At 40.7% G+C, this 20,178-nt stretch overlaps 1 protein-coding gene across 4 annotated transcripts in view; it reads left to right on the top strand.

Annotated features, from left to right (window-relative positions):
- PDE4B (phosphodiesterase 4B) overlaps positions 1–20,178 on the top strand; it is a 402,561-nt gene that overhangs the window by 80,725 nt on the left and 301,658 nt on the right. The window contains exon 1 of one of the 4 annotated variants that reach the window (XM_084635765.1): positions 12,935–13,434. The exons of the other annotated variants lie outside the window; for them this stretch is intronic. Within the exon in view, the coding sequence (XP_084491891.1) occupies positions 13,199–13,434 (236 nt within the window). The 5' untranslated portion in view covers positions 12,935–13,198. Of the gene's footprint in view, positions 1–12,934; positions 13,435–20,178 lie in introns of those variants that run through there. 4 annotated transcript variants of the gene reach the window in all.

Genomic DNA, 20,178 nt, shown 5'->3' with positions numbered 1-20,178 from the left:
TAGTAAAGTTTAAGTAACTGAAAATAGGGCCTTATAATGGGAAGTGTCAGACAACCTAATAATAGGCTACCAGACCAGCTACAATTTTGTGTTGAATTATGAATTGTGGCCCAGCTTGTGCTGCTGTGAAAGGGAGGACAGTGGTTGGAAAGTACTCCTTTGGTGGGTAGTCATATCATGTGTAGTAGAGAAGGAAGAGATGTAGCCTGCACAGAACTGCTACCCTTGTCTCCCCCAAACTCCTACACTGGTGGGCAGGAGGTGGTAGAGAATGGTAGTCTTGGCTCCACCATCTAACATGGTCACTACCACCCCAGGGACTGACGATACACTTGCATCGGGTCTATATCTGGAACAGGATACTTTCCGCCTCAGAGCAAACGGGAGCCTAGAAAGTGGATTCTGACTCAAATTCATAATCTGCCCTGTGCTCCAGGGACAGCACAACAATGTGTTGACCCTTAGTTAAAGACTCATGACAAAGCCATGATTTACACCTTTTCATAGGCAACAAACACTTTACACATGTGCTTATATTCTAGATCTAAATACACGTTATTTCTGAGTTGCAAAGAGAATATTGTCGTGAAAAATATATGTAATTAAATGGACATAATGAACTTAAAATTTAGCCCAAAATATGTATACTTGGAAAGTTTTCTCTAAAAAAACTAACACAATAAAATTTTAACTATGCATTGAAGAAGACATTGTTTATAAACAAATAACTATGTACCTGCAGTGTTTGAAACCCAAACATTACAGAATTGAGAATCTGAAAATGAAACAGATTTAATTAATTTTTTCATTTTCTAAACCGAGAGAAATGCGAAAAGTAAACAGCCTCTGGTGGGATTACAATTCTTATGATGCAGTCACTTTTAATAGTTTTAGCTGATGTCACCAACATAGGTAAATAAAGGTCTGTGTATAACTTGCGCCATTTAAGTTGCTCCTAAAATCTTCTCAAGGATGAGAGGCGCCTCAAGGTGGAGGCTGTATTAACTTTTGGACTGATTTTTTTTCCCACTCTTTGTTTGCCAGTATTTGGGTATATTGCACAAACACCAAAATACTGAGAGAGACACTATTCTTAGTGCAGTTCCATACTGGAGATTTCCAAGACCCAAGATATTTGGCTCTGCTTCTTGGAACCAGATTTCAGAATATTTTAAGATTCACACATTGCTAGTTACTATTGACTTAAATTGGAATTTTCTCTGAGTAAGTCATGCCCTGTGGTCCAACTTCTGTTCCAGCTGTAATTTATAATTACAAAGGGTAGGGATAGTAGAAGAGTGTATGAATGATTTGATGAAGCGGATGCTTGAATCAGTTGTATGTGATTATCCTTTATCAATCCTTTATAAAAAAAAAAGTAGATATTGAAATGTATTTAAGTGTTTAGTATTGCTATAATTTTTACCAGAAGATTATACATATACCACACTAGCTGAAGCCAGTTTGACTGGGTAATATAATAGTGGCTGCAATAACTGAACCTTTTATATCTAGTATGCTGGTTCAAAACTACCCCGAATTAGTAGTGAACAAATTTTCTATTGTATGGCTGTTTAGAGACAGTCAGAATCGGTGATCAGTAATGAATCAGTGGTCTCAGTTCAATTCTGGGGGATCAGAATCCCTATCGTAGAAGCTACCATTGCAACTGGCACTAATTACAAACCTGATTGGCCATCTAAGTGCAGACACCAAAAAATTGATAGAATTGCATCCTGGGTTACAGGTGAGAGAGAGAAAGACCAGTCTGGGCAATAGCTTTTGGGGGTTTTGTTGGTCCTCTCTCTCTGAAGCTGCTTCTCAAACTCTGCATGTATGAAATGTGTAATATTGCAAAACATTCTTATGTTGCATTGCAATCTCAGTCTCAGAAGTGATCACATGGGTTTTTGTCTCCGAAGAGTAAATTTGCTTATTGATCTCTGTAAGAGAGCCCTCAGAGGGCCAGGTGGTGTAATGGGCAGTACACCCAGTATTGCCTCTGAGCAGGAAGGCCTTTCAATCAAGTTCCTCACCCGAGGATAAATTTAGCTTCACCTCGGGTTTGCAGTGTCTTTGTCCTCTATCAGAGGGGAAATGGCACTGGAATGTGGCTTATGACCCTGCTGCAGCAGGGGCAATTGTTAGGGGAGCTTGGGCCCTCCCATTCAACCAGGTTCTGACCCAGGGCACTGTGGGAGTCAACAATATGTGGTACCCTGGGGTGCCCTCAGAGTGACCCTCCTTGGATCACTTCCTACCATCCATCTCTTCCCATGTCTTCAGTTCCACTATAAGATAACAAAAGAAAAAGAAAAGCCCCAACTGGGCTCAAGCACACACTCCTATTTCTCACATGGAGGTGTCTTCAGCACCCTTGTCCAGGAGCTCTCAGGGTAGGTCTGTCTTCCTGCCCCTGACTGAGCTGAGTTACTCTCTTTTAAGCTTTCTCTCTAATTGGATCATGCTCTGCAGGTTGGAAGGGGTGGGGCTACCTGGGCCCAGTATTGTCCTGTAACTCCTTTGGACCCAGTGTGGAGTTTGTCACAATCTCATTAATAAAATATACACTTTTAGTTCTGTATTCTTAAGCAGCCCACATCACAGCCTGACAACTGTGATTACCCTCAATGAATAACAGAGCAGGCTGTTAAAAAGTCTTTAAGAAATATTCTAAACCAAATAGTCAAACTTGCTGAGGAAATTCCCAGCATGAATAGAGTGAATACTTCATGCCTTATATGCCAGTTTTTTTTTAAAAAAAACCCCACACATTTATTTCTATACAGGGTTGCTGCTACCAGAAGAAAACATTCTGAATGCCTGTAAGAAAAAAATGACAACTTGGTAGCTTTTTAGCATCATTAAAAACTTATTTTCCTTTGTAATCTGAGTACTAAAAATTGCAGAATGTAGAAAAAATGTGGCTACCTATCTCTGCCACCTGTCACCATGGTATCAAAATATATTGCCGGGGTGGCCAAACTGGGGCTTGCGAGCCATATGCGGCTCTTTTACCATTAAAGTGTAGCTCATGGAGCCCCCTCGCATGTCCCCCATTCTCCACCTACCAGACTTGGGGGGAGCTTGGGACTTCTGCCTTGCAGCGGGGTGGTGGTGTAGAGCTTTCTGCCCAGCAGGGAGTGAGGTCTTGGGGCTTCTTCCCAGTGGGGCGAGGGGTCTTGGGGCTTCATCAGGAGCGGGGCTGAAGCCCCGAGCCCTGGCAGGCATGCCCTAGCTCTTGAACATCTGAAGATTGTCATATGTGGCTCAGAGGGTCAGTAAGTTTGGCCACCTCTGATATATTGCATAATTTGTAACAATAAATGGATCATGGTTACCATTACTTTTCTGTGACTTCACCTGTATTCTGAACTTGGGTAGTTTTTATAGGAAAGAACACCTACAACCAATGTTCTCTTTAAGAGATCTAAACTTCAGGCTGGCCACATTAAGGTGGTAACTGTTATCAACATGTAGCGTAGCATCCATAAAAGTGAATAGTGTTATGCTTCTTTTGTTGAGGTAGAGTCATTTATCTCTGGCTAGTATGAACCAAGTCTTCCATGTTCCCTTGGTCTCAGTAGGAGGACGGAGCATTTCTGAAGAGACAAAATATATAGAATACAAAATGCTGTAACACAAATGATGCTCGTGTCTCTGAAAGGGGAAAAGCCAAAAATTAAGCCAAATTTCTTGGTATAGACAGTTTAAACAGTCTATACCAAGAAAACTGAATATACTGTGATTAAATACCAAGAGTTCAGAACTACCACTGCTTAGAAGCTGGATAAATCTTGTTCAACCTGCAGTAAACAATTACATTTGGATAATTTTACCAGAATATTTAAGATAAATTCAAGGACAATCTTTTCCAATAGCTTCTTGCTGCTTCTTTCTTTTTACGCTTTGTCCCCCAGCTCTTTTTATTCTGCAAACCAAATTGTTGCTGTGTGTTGTGTTGTCTATGACCATTTATAATACCCCCACAGTGGTCCCTTTTGTTAGCTTTTGCAAAAAGTAGTTGTATTTGTCCAGTCATTTGATGTGGGAGTAGAGCTATTGACTATATAATTTTAAACCAATAAATTAAAATCAAAATTTTATCTTTCATCTTGTGCTAGTGGAAATTGCAGTGAATTGTAAATAGTATGAGAAATTCAAACAGATTTTTCTATCGCTTTAGCGTGGCGAATCGGTCTTGCTAATGCTAAACCACACCACAGTGTATACATGCATTTAATAGTCAGAGATGTATTGCAGCTTCTTTTTAACCACCACTGGGAAATTTTCAGTAAAAAGTAAGCAAAGCTCTCAGACATGTTGCAAATATTTTAATGGCACTCTTCAGAGGCCACCTTCCAGAAGCTCTAGGCTGTGAAGCAGCAGATGTTGCAAACAAGCAGAAGGAGGAGAGTGTGAGATTTTTTTTTTCTTTAGCAGAATGAAAAAAGAAAACTGAAACAGTCTGTTCAAAAATTATTTTCATTTCCTAGTCCAAAAGACTGTTTGTTGGACATTGTTCAGAGTTCCATAAAAGAGCACACTATTGAGAGCTCTTTTTGTTGTCTACTGAGTCAGAGCTCTTCCTGGCTTATTCGAAATAATACCTTTGCTATTACAATTTTATTATTTTTATACACTGGGGTTACATATGATTTAGGACGTCATTTCCTATGCTGCAATATGCCTTTTCCTTTACCATACTGTAGTAATGGTTGAGCACCTGCATCTTGAGTCAGATTGACACTATTCCTGTTGTTCAGGCCTAATATAAATAAAACAAGTGTTTCAAGAAAAAATAGTTATTGGGGTGGGGGAGATGGGAAAGAACAAATTATTTAGTAAAAATATATATAGGGTGATTTTTAAAAACCCACAAAACACTAAATATTTTTGATTGACTCATTTCTAGTTTGAAAATAAGGGCTTATTTTTTTTTGTCAGATTTGCTGCTTTTTCAGACAGAGCTAATGGCAAAATCAAGAGTAGAGCAGAAAGAATTAACATCCTTGAATTCAAACGGGAGACTGACTGTGTTCCTGCTAAATATTTTGCCAACAGTACTTATCAGTGGAATGCAGTCAGCATGTCACTTGGGCCTTCTTGAAAGGGGATATTATTTTTAAATTTCTACAGGGAATCCATTATGTTCCTTAAAATAATTTTCATTTGTTGGTCTATATTTCATAGGAGCACTACAAAACTAGCATTGATGGTATTTAAAGTACAATTCTCCCCTGAAAAGTGACTGTATATCAATGTGAAGTTTAATATGTATTATGTCTTAGTGGTTTTCACATCACAAGTGCTCAGTTTACAAATTAAAAGATGGTGGTTTTTCTCACTGCCAATTCTGGAGAATCAGATTAGCTTCTTTCTTTCACCACATCACTATTTATTAATAAAGGTTCTGGAGATGGTGATCTCCCCTCTGTGACACCTGTGCAACCCTACTGTCATCACTGTGTTTGCACAAGTAAATAACCAGAACCACGTAAACCCCTCCGTTGATGCTGCATTAGAGGGAATGGAATCAAGCTTTCTCTCCCTTATAACCAAAGCCTTCCCAGAGCTAACATGAGTAAAAAGCAGTTGGGACTTGCATTGAGAGCAAGCACATATTACTCTGCGCACACACATGGGGAGCTTATCTGTTGAGCAAAAATGTGTCATTTTCCACAGTAATTCTTTTCAAGGTAGAACTGTATTTTAATAATCACTATATTACCTAAAAATAAGATTTTTAAAATTCTCAAGTTAAGGGTATTGGAAAGGGCAGTAATTTTTACTTTTCAAATAAAATGTTAAAATCTGATATTTAAACGGACTCCTTTATTATAAAATGAAGTTTTGTCTTTTTTTAATCACCAGTCAGAGAGTGGAGATGGATGGCAGGAGAGAGGTCACTTGATCATTACCTGTTAGGTTCACTCCCTCTGGGGCACCTGGCATTGGCCACTGTCGATAGACAGGATACTGGGCTGGATGGACCTTTGGTCTGACCCAGTATGGCCGTTCTTATGCAGTACCAGCAATCTGCATTTCTTTTGAAATACTCCTCTAGTGAATTCGTTGACAGGTTAGCATTATCTTTTGGGACTCAGAGTATGTCTTGTGAAGAAAATATAGTTTTCCAGCATCTGTTACATGAACAGTTTTTTCTTACTTTTTTATTTTCTATGGGGTTGACTCATCCTTGCTAATGTCTCTGTGTGGAACAATGATCTAAGTGACAGAGTGAGGAGCTTCCTAATTATTTTGATCTGAATGTGTTTTCACAAAGTATTCCTTTTGGAAGAAGCACCCAATTACTCTGACACTGGCAGAAAGCATTGTAAAAAGAGTCAGCCAACTACCTTTCCTCTCCCACAGCATACACATCTTTCCACTTTTGTGCACTGGACTGGTTTTTTTTATTTTATCCTAATACCAGGGCTTAAAAATGTATAAATAATAGAATCTTTAGCAGGAAAAAGTGTTAATTGAAAATATAATCTATCCTTGTTGGCAGTTGTAGATCGTCTCAAAGTTTGGAGGCTTAGTTTAGAAAGGCTCTGATTCAATAGATACGGTATTGGTCATCCTCTTAGTTTTTGCCTCTCTCACTTAGCTTCTGTAGACTGGTTCTGGGGTTCCTTACTATGATTCCAGTGTTTCATGTGTAGATATGAGCAAGTTTAGTAGAAGTTGCTCTTAAAGGTTTTGTTGCAGGTTGTTGGGTGTATATATTAACCATTTTCTGGGTTAATGAGCTTTTTCAGCCAGGCTTCAGTGTTCTTTGTTCAATTGTCCAAGAATCTCTTATTGTTGTGGTCAGGAAAAGACTCAGGCTGTTAGTTATTTCAAATTTCCATTATTGGAAACACCAGGTTCTAGGTAAGTTTGGCCAATAGCTATACCTGAGAAAGCTGGGCTCTCCACTTCAAGAAGCACCTCATGGAAGTCGCCATGAGGCCTCAGTCCAACCCACGCCAGGGAACCCCGTGTGTATATGGGCCTGAGCAAGCCAGGAGTGCACCTCTGGCTACAGAGATTGAGTCTGGCTCTGGTGGTACTGCCGCTATGGACCCCATGACAGGGCCTAGTTGGCAGGCAAGGAGGCATGTGCATAAGCATGCAGTAAGTCTTCCTCCAAACCAAAGAAGGACAATGTTCCTTCCATGAGTTCCAGCCACAGAGAGACGACTGAGCATTTCAGCAGATCCCCCGGTACTGAGCACTGACACCTGTCTGCCCTCAAGGTCTTCCTCCCTTAAGACTAGGGATCTGTCAGTTCTGGGGCAGTCCTCTGCTCCGACACTGGCTCCAGCTATGGAACGGATATTGTTAACACTGGGGCAATCGGAGAAATCACCAGAACCACATGAGCAGCTCATCATAGAGAACCAAGTTCTCCATGGCTTCCTCTGCAAACTGCACTGGGGAGGTCTGATTCCTATCCAGGACTTGGTGAAATCAGGTCACGCTTCGACTCATCTGCCTGTGGTTAATGTGTTTCCACTGGCTCTGATGGTACCACCATCAGAACTGGGATCTGAGTTCTCATCATTGGAGGATTGCAATGGAGCACAAAGGCCGCCCATTCCCTACCATCACTATGAGTACTCTAAAGGACTGCTAGCAGTGTGGCAGTACCCTCCTCTCCAGCAGCAGGGAAGTCATTGGTTGCCCTCTCCATGGGGCCTCCACAACATCTGCCGGATCCATCTTGCTGTCTTTATCAGGGATCCTGGCCCCGGTACCCACCCTTGGAACCCGCCCATTCAGCCAGGGAGGCTTCGCCCCTATCGTCGCTTAGGGCGTGCTGAACTGGTTATGGAGAACAAACCAATGAGTCCAGATGTGACAATACCACCGGAGCAAGAGCATTTCCCATCATCCTCTCCAGATGCTGCAGTAACTTCAGCCTCCCCCTCACCTCCCAGATGACTTTCAGCAATTCAAGAACTCCTGCAAAGGGTGGTGGATGAATTTCATATTCCACTGGAGGAAGTACAAGACAAGCAGCACCAGCTCCTGGACATCCTTTATTCCTTGGTACCAAGCAGCATTGCTCTACCAATCAATGATGCCATTCTCCAACCAGTCCAAACGTGGAGGCAGAGAAGAGAGACTACGTACCAGCTAAGTGGTTGGAGTTCCTTTTCTCACACTCCCCCACCAATTTCCTTGTGGTGTAAGCAGCAACAGAGAACAATCCAGGCAGCAACACCCATGCACCAACCTGACAGATAAGGAGGGCAGATGCTTAGACATTTTGGGACACAGGGTCTTCTCTTCAACAAGCCTCTAATTTCAAACTACCAGGTCTTGTTAGCCAAATATGGCTTCCTTAACTATAGTAAATTATAGGACTTTACTGAAAAGCTGCCTCAGCTAGATTGAATGTTTCCAGTATATCCTGGAGGAAGACAAGTTGGTGGCTAGAATGGCTCTACGTTCAGCCATGGATGCTATGGATACCTCATCACACTCTTTGGCCACATGCATCCTCATACAGAGGGAATTATGGTTGAACTCATCTGGTTTCCCCAGAGAGGAGCAGAATACCATTGAGGACCTTCCTTTTGATGAGTCGCGCCTGTTTAATCAGAAGACCAACAATTCCCTCCACTATGTCAAGGATTCCAGATTCAGACTTCAGTCACTGGGTATTGATACACCTGCACACAAGCAGAAGTTCTGTCACCTACACAGAGATTCAGGACTCCCCAGTTCTTCCACCAGAGGCCATACAAACCTACTCCTAAGCTCCAGAAGCCCCAGTGATCTGGCTCCCTGTGTCTGCCTTCACAATCTTCATCATCTCACATTCAAACCTCTCAGAAACGATATTTGAGTGCTGTCAACCACCATGGAAATGCAACCAACCCATCTCCTTTGGGGTCATCTTACCAGCCTGGAGTGCAATAACAATGGACAAGTGGGTCCTGTATGTCATCCACTATTGCTATACAATTGAGTTCCCCACTCTACCTCTGTCCATGTCCCCCCGCCTCTATCCCTTTACAGGGACCACTCTCATGATAATATCCTGGCCCTAGAAGTAGACTTCTTACCACAAAGGGGAGCTATAGAATATGTTCCTCTGAACTATCAGGGCACAAGGTTCTATTTGACTTACTTCCTGGTACCCAAGAAGAAGGGAGGGTGGAGGCCAATCCTGGAGATCCATTGCCTCAACCACTTTATTCACAAGCCCAAGTTTTGTATGGTCACCTTAGCATCATACTGTCTCTAGAAAAAGACATGTGGTTTACAGCTCTCAATATGCAGGACACTGATTTTTACATAGACATCCATCCAACCCACAAAAGATTCTTGTGGTTCACTGTGGGCCATCAGCATTTTCAGTACAGAGTCCTGCCATTTGGACTCTTCACTGCTCCTTGGGACTTTTCCAAAGTTTTCTCTGTCATAGCAGCCCACCTCCATCGCTTCCCCAATCTTGGTGGCTGGCTTCTAGTAGCACAATCCAGAGACAGAGCTGGAATCTTGGCTTCCATGTTGCTCAGACTCCTTTCATCCTTGGAAGTCCGCTTCAATGTTGAAAAATCAACTTTGATTCTCTCACAGTTCCTAGACTTCATAGGGGCCTCCATCAACTTGGTCACAAGCTTACCTATCAAGGGACAGGTTCCAGGCTCTGCAGGAACTCATCACCCGGTAGTCAACAGTTCATCTGTCCCAGTCAGGACTTCCTTATCTCTACTTGGCCACATGGCAGCCCGCACATAGGTGGGCCACTTTCAGACATATGTAGGGCAGCTACGGTTTGGTGCAGGACTCTGTGACGGATGCCTCATTTGACACGACTGTCCTCCATTCAACCATCCCATCCAAGGTACCTCTTGTTAATCACCATCAGTGGAATACAATAGGGACCATCACTCTAAGAAGAGGAGGTTACTTACCTGTAACTGGAAGTTCTTCGAGATGTGTGGTCCCTATCTGTATTCCGCTTCCCACCCTCCTTCCCCTCTGCTGTGGATCTGTTTGATTTGCAGTGGAGAAGGAACTGGAGAAGCAGTCAGTCTTCCCCCACCCTTCATCACCTCGGACGAAACCATGAGGCGAAGAGTGCATGCGCAGACCAATGGATGCTACTACTTCCAAATTGTCCAGCTTCGGATGCATGGCGCACATGAGTAAAATCTCAGTGGAATACAGTTAGGGTCAACACATCTCGAAGAACCTCCAGTTACAGGTAAGTAACCTCCTCATATTTATCTATTCTGTGCTGCATGGTTTTCTTTCTTTCAGTGTGTTCTGAGCTGTTGTATAATCCCCACTCTTTCTTTCTGCTTTTATATATTCTTATTAAAGGATTCTTCAAACTCTAAAATAAATGAGTTTTTAGTGTTACTATCTCCATAGGTTGTTTTGCCTCATCATGTGTTAGAGAATATCCCTGAAATTTTGCTTTGAACTCCAGATTAAGCATTTGCATGAATTTTATTAATCGGTTGGAATAATTCTTAGCGGGTTTTTTTGTCTTTTATCTGTAAATGCCGGCAAAGTAAAGAGTAATGTAACAGCTGATTAACACCTGATGTTCTGAAAGGATTAAATGTTTCCCTTTATTTCACTGGGGTGAGAGTCTAGAAACATAGTATCTCATTATCCCGTCTTTTAGAAGGGGAGCAGACAGGTCTTTTCTACATTTGTGCAGGTGGAAAGGGAAATAGAATAGCAGCAATTGAGGTAAGCTCTCTACTGTATTTCTGCTTTCTGGTCCATTCCCACTATGTGGAGGGTGCCAGCAGCTTTTAGGCCTGAAGGAGAACTGTACTGAAGAGAGAGATTTAGTGATTTTTGGAGGTTCCTGCCCCTCCTCCTTTTGAGTTTATAACTCTTCATGTTATACACTTTTCCCCAACTTAAACCAGAGTGCTAATACTGGAAGAAAAGGTCTTAGGTCTGTATGCATCACAGTGAACGTTACATCAGCGTTAACCAAGCAATGTTATTGATGATGATGCCAAGAAATAGAAATGAAGGCAAACAGGCAGCAGTGATATAGTGGACTAAAGGTTGGGAGACTTCGGTCCTTCTCCCAGCTTGGCTATTGACTTGCTGTGAGACCTTGGGAAGTCACTTAACTTCTGTTTCAACTTCCCCATCAGAAAAATGAAGCTAAATAAGACTTACCCACTTTTGTAAAATGCTTTGAGATCTATGGATGAAAAGAGCTATGTAAGACCCTGAGGTTAGGATGGTGTGTTCTGTAATTGATATGTTAGCAGCTGTATTCAACTTCTATTGAGAGGCCAGAATACTTCCACCTAGGTCTGGCTTGATATGGGCTATCTTTCCCTTCTTCACTTTTCACATAATCTAGGAAATCACTTTTTTTCCTATTTAAAGGGACATCTTCTCCTGCTTAAATATGGAGGATGTTCTTAGCTATTCCCCAGCCATTAGCATTCCATTCCAACTACCAACAACTCTAATTTACAGGAAGACAAGATAATCTTCCCTGTAAACTCCTTGCCTGGAATCTGTTGCCTTTTATATGTAAAAGTTGGCCCCATGTACACCTAAAGCCAAGACAAACCAAAATGCAATGTGAATAAGCACAACATGCCCAGAAATCCTAATACTACCATCCCACCCATTTTTTGCCTACCACCTTTCCAGAGTAACAACTCCTCCTCCTCCTCCTCCCCTTCCTTCCCAGTGCCTCCTGCACGTCACAGAAGAGGTGTTCAGCTGCGTGCAGGAGGCGCTGGGAGGGAGAGGAGCGGGGATTGGTGTTCCCCAGGTAGGGGGCAGAAAGAGGCAGGGAAGAGGTGAGGTGGGGTGGGCGTGGGGCCTCGGGCTGAGAGGGTGGCTGGGGGGGGGTCCGTGAAAATTTTTAAATAAAAATGGGGTTCCAGTTTCCTAAAGTTTGAGAACTGCTGCACTAGATAATACTTAGTCCTGTCTCAGTGCAGGGGACTGGACTAGATGACTTACCAAGATCCCTTCCAGTTCTATATTTCTATGATTCTATTCTATCATTAAATTTCACAATACTAGCTCATCTTAAAAAAAATCCATAAGAACATTCTTTCTTTAAAATAAAAGTTCAGATTTAAATTAATTTCCTCCTGCTCCAGTGGAATTGACAGATTTCTCAACCATCAGCATTAGCCATCTCCTTTCAGTCACCCTTTGCTGGCCATCTCAGTGGTCTTAGTTCTGTTTCAGATATGTGGGCTCTCGCTGCCATAAAGGTTTTTGTTTTGTTCCTACTCGGCCATTATAGTCCTCCATAATAGCAGTGAGAACTGCTGCACAGCATGCTACTCCAACTATAGGATGCACATTCTTGCAGATTTTACCAAAGTTTCAGGTAATAATGAGTAGCTTTTTTTGTTGTTGTTTTGTTTTCTTGCTAGGTTGTCACTTGCATTTTTTCCCTTCCCCACCTTTCCCTTTTGCAAATTATGTGCTCATGCTAGCATTGGTTTGATTCAGAAAAGTCATCGTCAGGGACCCTTAGGATGTGTACAGAGGCTGCTTGGGAGCACACAGATTAGCATGTTACACTGTAACTGTGTTAGAACCCTCTTCAAAATTTCATGAAAATCTGACACATGCACAAGTATAAGGAAGGGCTGAATAGAGTCCAGTTGTCAAAACAATATTGAGCCAATAAGCATGTCATGGGTGGAGCTACTGCAGTGTGGGTTACACAAATAATTCTGAATGAAGATCTTTTTTATGTTGGGCCTGAATGAACCAGGTTGCACTGTTTTGTAATATGTTTGTAAACAGCTTTATTTTCTTAGTATATGCAGACAAATCTAGTATTTTTTTCTTGATGAAGTATTTTATTAAAAGGATTGATCGGGAGGGAGTTCTTATGAATTTTTCATGAGCTGGTATGTTCAGCTGAATGAATTCAGTGAGTGTCAGTGTATAGCTTGCAGACAAGCCACATCCACAAGGAGGCTACTGACACAGAAAGCACTTTGGCGCATTTTCAGAGGGAAAGCTGGGCTGATAAAGCTCTGTCTGATAAAGCATTGACTTATTCTTCGATTTAGGCTGCTGCTGTTTTAGGTAGCTTTTCCATTCGGGACTCAGCCTTGTGAATGACAGGGCTAGGCTTTGCCAATCTATCAGCATTTGAATCTGAAGCAATGTCTCTGTGATGTGTTTTTTGATATGTTTTTTGAATGGTGAAAGCTAACACAACATCCAAGCTATGACAGCAAAAGATTCTTCTAGGGAACTTGCTGCTCCAGAGTCAGATATCTACATAAAGACTTTCAAAGAACAAATGCATTTAGAACTTGAGCTTCCCAAACTGCCAGGGAACAGACCCACGTCTCCAAAAATTTCACCTCGCAGCTCTCCAAGGAACTCTCCATGCTTTTTCAGAAAGTTGCTGGTGAATAAAAGCATCCGTCAACGCCGTCGCTTTACAGTGGCGCATACATGGTAAGATCTGTTTGATATCTATTTGTCTTTACAAGCCAGTGCGTGTGTGGCTATGTTTTTAATGCTGAAAAATAAGCTGAGATCCATTCATAATACTTGCTGCAAGTGTGAAATGAACAGAACAGAGGGCAGCTGAAATACGTACAATGCAGTGCCTGTACAATTGTCATTCAGCTTCTGTTCTCCAGAATACGTACAGCCTATAATGCATGCATCTGTAGTTAATCTTCATTGAATAAAACAGGCACCCAGGAACTTTCATAGACATATTGTAGGCAAAGCATGTGGATTTCTTTCAGAGGAATCTTTGAAATGCTTTTTCTTTCTATATCAACTCTGATTGCAGGTAACAGTAGAACATAGACTGGGTCGTTTTTGCTATGCTACTGTCAGGCTTAAATGCTGGTAAAGGCTACAACTTTACTGAGTGGCTTTTGACTATTTTTGTTTGGTAAAAATGTTGTGCCTTCTTTCAGCCTCCTTTTAAAAGAAGGTTGTAGCTAAGATTCATATGTTTTAAATTGACCATTTTTGGGCAGTCAGCAATTTGCATGCTGTCACAGTTGATTTTGAGCTGAAGCTTATTACCACTTGGTGAAAATATAAAGGGAATTGCTGTATTAAGCCAGGTAAATGAAGTCATAAAGGATTAACAAAAGAAAGAGTGGCTCATATTTCGAGTGGTTCATATTTTCTCTCCTAAATTCATTGTGTGTGGTTACAAAACTTTTTTTATATAAACCTACTGTAGTCGACTACTAGAGCCAAATCTCCAAACTTTTAATAACATGCATGTTTGTATAACACACTCGCACACAGCCACATTCATTAACTTCCCTTTCTGTGAACTGAATCAGAGAAGGAAAGAGAGAACGAGGGAACCCCATATATATTTGTAAGGACCAGACATTTTAATATACCAAAAAAATAATTTACCTTTTGTATGTTTCTCCTTTCATAATGTAGAATGTTGTTCTTAAAATGGTGTGTTTTGAGTTGTGTTGGAAAAAGGTCAAAGCTGCATTTAAGCAAGAACTTTCTGAAATGAAGCACTAAACCTCCTTTACCTTAGATATTTGTTTCTGGCAAATTAGCAGCTGTAACAGTCGTTCTGGCTCTAGATCTGTGAGAAACTTTTAAGAAAAAACACTGATCATACATACAGGAATACGAGAATACCGAATTTATTATGTAATTTTTTTATGAACTTGTAACATAGCCTTTTATTCTAATTCATGGTTCGGGAATGGTGCATCTCTTTTTATAAAGAATATTATGGCACCCAAAGTGGTATAATAACTTTAGTATGGCCTTGAGCTTCATTTAGCCCTTTAATTGGTTACTAGCCAGTAGTGTCTAGGTCTGTATACATGAATTCCCTTGAATGTCTGTTATATCTTCTTATCAGGGGAACAATGGGATGTTAATTTCTCAATACATGCTGGTGTGGGGTGGGGTGGAGGGGGAGAACATATACTGTGAAGAGTGGTACTTCTGTGGGTGTTTTGGGGGTGTAATCAGATTAAGCTCATGGTTAGACATATGTAAGGTTTAATTAAACCTGGCATATTTAATCATAATATATTTTTAAAATATGGACAGATGGAAATTAAGTGTCTTCATTTGTCCGTATGTGTTGGGGTTTTTCTTATTCCAGATATTTTTTTAAAAAGTAACCATACTTGTTGAATTTTGTGAGGTTTTTACAATGTAATGGTGATGAACATATAATATAAATTTTTCCCCTCATATACTAAGTTTAATATTAGAAATACAAGAAAACCATCTATCCCAAGAATGTAATGTATTGTAGGTTTTGAACACATGTATGTATAACACCCCCCCCCACACCCCTAGCAAACAGTACGTACTCTCCTTTCATTTTGTAATCTGCTCAATAAAATTGAAACAACTGAAATTAAAGTGAACTATTGAATTTTTAGATAACTTTTTTCTGAAATTATATTGGAATTTTTATGCAATTGTGTTACATATACTTGCCAAATAGGGTACTTTTGGTTTGTATATCTTGTTTGCTTTCTTTGTTTAGAATAAATTTCTTCCGCTTCTTCTCTTCCCTCCCTCCCCCCTCGAAGATCCGGAAGATCAGTATACAGGGAAGGTCAATGTATACAGCATTAAATATCTTGTAACCTATATCTTTCATAGTAGAAGGTCTAAAAATAATTTTATTCTCTACGTACCTGATTCTGCCGTCCTTATTCACACTGAGCAGTATTGTTGATGTCAGTGGCACTACTGTTGGAGTAAAGCCCTTTTCAGCGTGTGAGGGTGGCAGAATTGGGCCCTCCTTGTACAAAAAAATACAAAAGATACTCACTCTCTAGCACACATTGCTGTTTCTAGCAGAGTTTTATTTAAATATTTGTCCTCAAGACTTTGTAAATAGTTCTTTAATAATATTTATATGACCTGGGTCACTTCCCCTATCTCTTACTGCATAATTCCCAGCTGTGCTGTGTGATGAGCCTTACCTTTTGAATGAACGGAAGTGAACTGATTTTTCTAACGTGTTTTTGCAATTTTCTCCCTCATTTTGGCTAATATTTTTATTTCTTTCTGTTTACTTTACATTTTAATGTCATAGAGTACAGGGGCCATATTATCTGAAAGCACAGTGGAGCTTTAGATATTTTTGAGATGTCCATCTTTCTTTTAGATCAAATATGTACTAAATGAAGAAAATACAGTGTGAGAGATAAAGTGTATTGAGAAATGTATACTTTAATTTTTTCTGTCAGACGGAGGATCCTTCCAGAAGTGAATATACCATAACTGAAATGAAAATATTTCTTTATATTTTAAAAAGTATACCCTATGGTAAATTATAAATCATATGCTGTCCTTAATTTTTGAAAATACAGCCTGTTTTGATTTACAAAATAATTTCCAGTTCTGGAATTTAACAAGTTAATTAGTATGGTATGATAAAGTGATAGCATTTGAATTTGTTCCAAGCCTAGTGAACAACTACTGATCTTTCTAATTACCTGAAGTTGTACAACCTACTGTAGGCATATCAAAGCTTGCAGCATATGTCACATGTTGCCTTGCTAAATGAGCACTATCTAAACTGGTGAAACCAAATAGTAAAGACTTGTCTAGTTGCAACCCACTAGAATTGAAATGTTGTTTTTAAAAGCTCAACTCTGATGGACTGATTATGGCTGAGGATAACCGACAGTTCTCATAAAATTGTTTCTGTAATCAATTAAAAAGCCTCAAGTAGTTATAGGCTGCCCACTAGTTATAGGTTGACTTTCAGGTGTTTTTTAAACGTTTTGTGTTTTTTTTTTTTTTTTAAGGTCTGACTCATGATGTCTGAACCTTTTGAGGTTGGCAATACTGTTATCCTACCAAAACTTCTCTGAGGTAGGGCAGTACTGCTATCTCCATTTTAGAGAAGGGGAACTGAGGCACTGGGAAGCTACATGGGTTGCCCATGGTCACACAGGAAGTCTATGACAAAGTGGGGAATTGAGCCCAGGTCTCCTGAGTCCCAGGCCAGTCCCCTAATCATTGGACCATCCCTTCTTCCAACCTATTGTATCCCATTAAGTGCAAGAGAGCGCCACCTAAAACCACAGGAAATGGTACTTATTCTATAATCAGGTGCCTCAAAATATTTTGCTGGTGTGTCTCTTTGTGATGCAGCGAAAAGAGGGCAAGAAGAAAGCAAGATCAATTTTCATTTTGATTTCTGTTGCATGGACAGTGGCCATGTTAGAACCCGTGACCACTCATGAAGATAGTCATTGCTTTTGTTGGAGGAGCCTCATTAAGGGGCAAGCTATCTGCACTTGTATAAAACAATTTTTTAAAAAAAAAATCCCCTCTTTGAGGAGGCTGTAGTTAAAACAACATTGGTCCGGTCTACACTACAGACCTATATCAATGTAACTATGTTGCTCAGGGGTATGAAAAATCCACACCCTTAAGCGGCAGAGTTATACCGACTTAACCCCTGTGTAGACAGAACTGTGGTGGTGGGAGGGCTTCATCAACATAGCTACTGCCTCCTGGGGAGGTGGATTAACTCTTCTGATGGGAAAGCTCTCTCCTGTCGGCATGGGGCGTCTTCATTAAAGAGCTATAGCGATGCAGCTGCAGCGGTGCGATTGTAGCATTTTAAGTGTAGCTGTGCCCATTATAAAAACAACTTGGTTGCTGATACCTTACCCCTAGGAAGTTGAGTATGCTGGGGATGCAAATTTCCCCCTCCATCAGCCTCTCCTTCCTGATACCATGGCATGAGCGCCCTCAATCCCCACAAAGCTTCAGTGGAGAAGCTTTCATGGGATTCCAGGGAGTGGTGGATGATGCTAGAGGGAGAAGTTGCCTCAGTTTCGAAGCTTCTGGAGTAGGGAATATCTGCCATTATATTGACCCCTCCCTTTGCCGAGGAGAAAATTGGGACCTATGACTTCTGTTCTTGAGACTATACTGGACTAGTATCTCAGCATAACTTCTCTCCCTGAAGCTCCAATACATTATGGCTTTAGCCTGTTGTTTCAAGCTTGCTATACAACAGTAGTAGAATATTGCCTCAGTTCTTTTAACTGCTGAACGCCAAACTTGTTTGTTAGCTCCATGTAATCTGGTCCATATACTTGTTTGCATTCTTCAGGGAGCAGCTGGCTGCTTCTTAGGCTTTTTTCGATCAAACTGGAGTGAGTGAGGAAACTGCTGTTGCTTCCTCATTCGACTTTTCGCATTTCTCCTCTGAACTTTGGCTGACATGCAGGCATACTGCAGTGTTAAAGTCTCTATTGAGACAGGAAAAACAGAGTGAGGGGGTGGAAAGATAATATTGTGTCAAAATTAAGAGGAGGAGGGTATCTGGCATACTATATATTCTTCATTCATGCCTCATAAATTCTAAGGCCAGAAGGGACCACTGTGATCATCTAGTCTAACCTCCTGTATAACAACATAACATAACAAGCCTTCCTTGAATTAATTCCTGTTTGAATTGGAGCATATCTTTTAGAAAAACATTCAGCCTTGACTTAAAAATTGCTGGGGATGGAGAATCCACCATAATCCCTGATAAATTGTTCCTGTGGTTAATTACCATAACTGTTAATGTGCACCTTATTTCCAGCCTGAATTTGTCTAGCTTCAAATTCCAGCCATTGGATCATGTTACACCTTTCTCTGCAAGATTTAAGAGCCCATTATCAGACTTTTGTTCCAGGTAGTTACAGATTGTGATCAAGTCACCCATGAACCTTCTCTTGGATAAGATAACTAGATTGAGATCCTCGAGTTTTTCATTATAAGGCTTGTTTTCCAATCCTTTAACCATTCTCGTGGATCTTCTGTGTACCCATTTCATTTGATCAACATCCTTCCTGAACTGAGGGCATCATACGATATCCCAGCAGTGGTCACGTAAGTGACAAATACAGAAGTAACATAACTGTTCCCTGTTTATCCATCTAAGGATCATATCGGTCCTTTTGGTGTCACACTGGAAGCTCCTGTTTAGCTGATTACCCACCATGACCTCCAAGTCCTTTCAGAGTCACTGCTTCACAGAATAGAATCCTCCATTCTGTAAATGTGGCCTGCATTCTTTGTTCCTTGATGTATGAGTTCACATTTCACCACACTGAAACACACATTGTTTCCTTGTGCCCAGCTTACCAAGTTACGCAGATCACTGTGTATCAGAGACTTGTCTGCTTCATTATTCATCAGTCCCACAGTATTTATATCATCTGCAAATTTTATCAGGGATGATTTTATGTTTTTCTCCAGGTCACTGATGAAAATATTCAAGTGCAGGGTAAAGAACTGATCCCTAAGGGACTCTACTAGAAAAACACTTTCAATGAAGATTCCCTATGCATAGTTACATTTTGAGAGTAGTCAGTGAGCCGTTTCTTAATCCATTTCATGTGTGCCATGTTAATTTTGTATCATTCTAGTTTTTTAATTGAAATGTCGTGCCATACCAAGTCAGTTGCCTTTCAGAAGTCTATATTCCCTCACACATCTATCAGGAAGAATTTCTGGAACAAAGACTACTTAAATAAATTGCAAGTCCCTAAGGGCATGAAGGTAGGAAGATGATTTCCCTCCCCCCTTCCTCTTCAGTAGCTCTGGTTTTAAGGTTCTATAAACAAGAAAAATTTAGCAGAAATGGGGATGGCAGTAAATCCCGAAACCCATTTTTTCCCTGTTTCTTAAGAATAAATTTCCTAAGAACCCTACCTATATCAATGGGGGGCCTGAAGGGAGAGATTTCCCCCTGTCCCCAGCCACTTAACGCGGGTAAAACACCCTGTCACAATTGAAGCAGAATATTTGCAAGTGTAAACACTTTGCAAAGTATTCTACAGCTATTAAAGAGACGAAGTGCAGAGCATGGAGCTCTGGTGTTCATGATTTTGATGGGCATAAATATTTCTCTGAAGTACACAGAGGGATCTATTCTTGCAAAAAAGCACAGGGATATAAGGATGTATTTTCCACTACTTAGGTATCTCCTCCTTCCCAAGCTAATGAAAGAGTGGAATTCACTTGAAAAAATCTAAATTTGAAAACTAAATTATTAATAGATGAGTATTGATAACAATACATGACACGTCTTAAAGGCCCTTTCATCTGAGGACCTCAATTTGGTTTTAAAAATTCATTAATTAAGCTTCAGCTCATCCCTGTGAGGCATGTATGCTGGGTGCATTTAAAACACTCCTTCCAGTCCTAGGGATATTA

The sequence above is a fragment of the Lepidochelys olivacea genome (genome assembly GCF_965140295.1).
Source record: "Lepidochelys olivacea isolate rLepOli2 genome assembly, chromosome: 8".
Lineage (NCBI taxonomy): Eukaryota > Metazoa > Chordata > Testudines > Cheloniidae > Lepidochelys > Lepidochelys olivacea.
The sequence above is the reverse complement of the archived record's forward strand: the minus strand, read 5'-3'. Positions and strand labels throughout refer to the sequence as shown.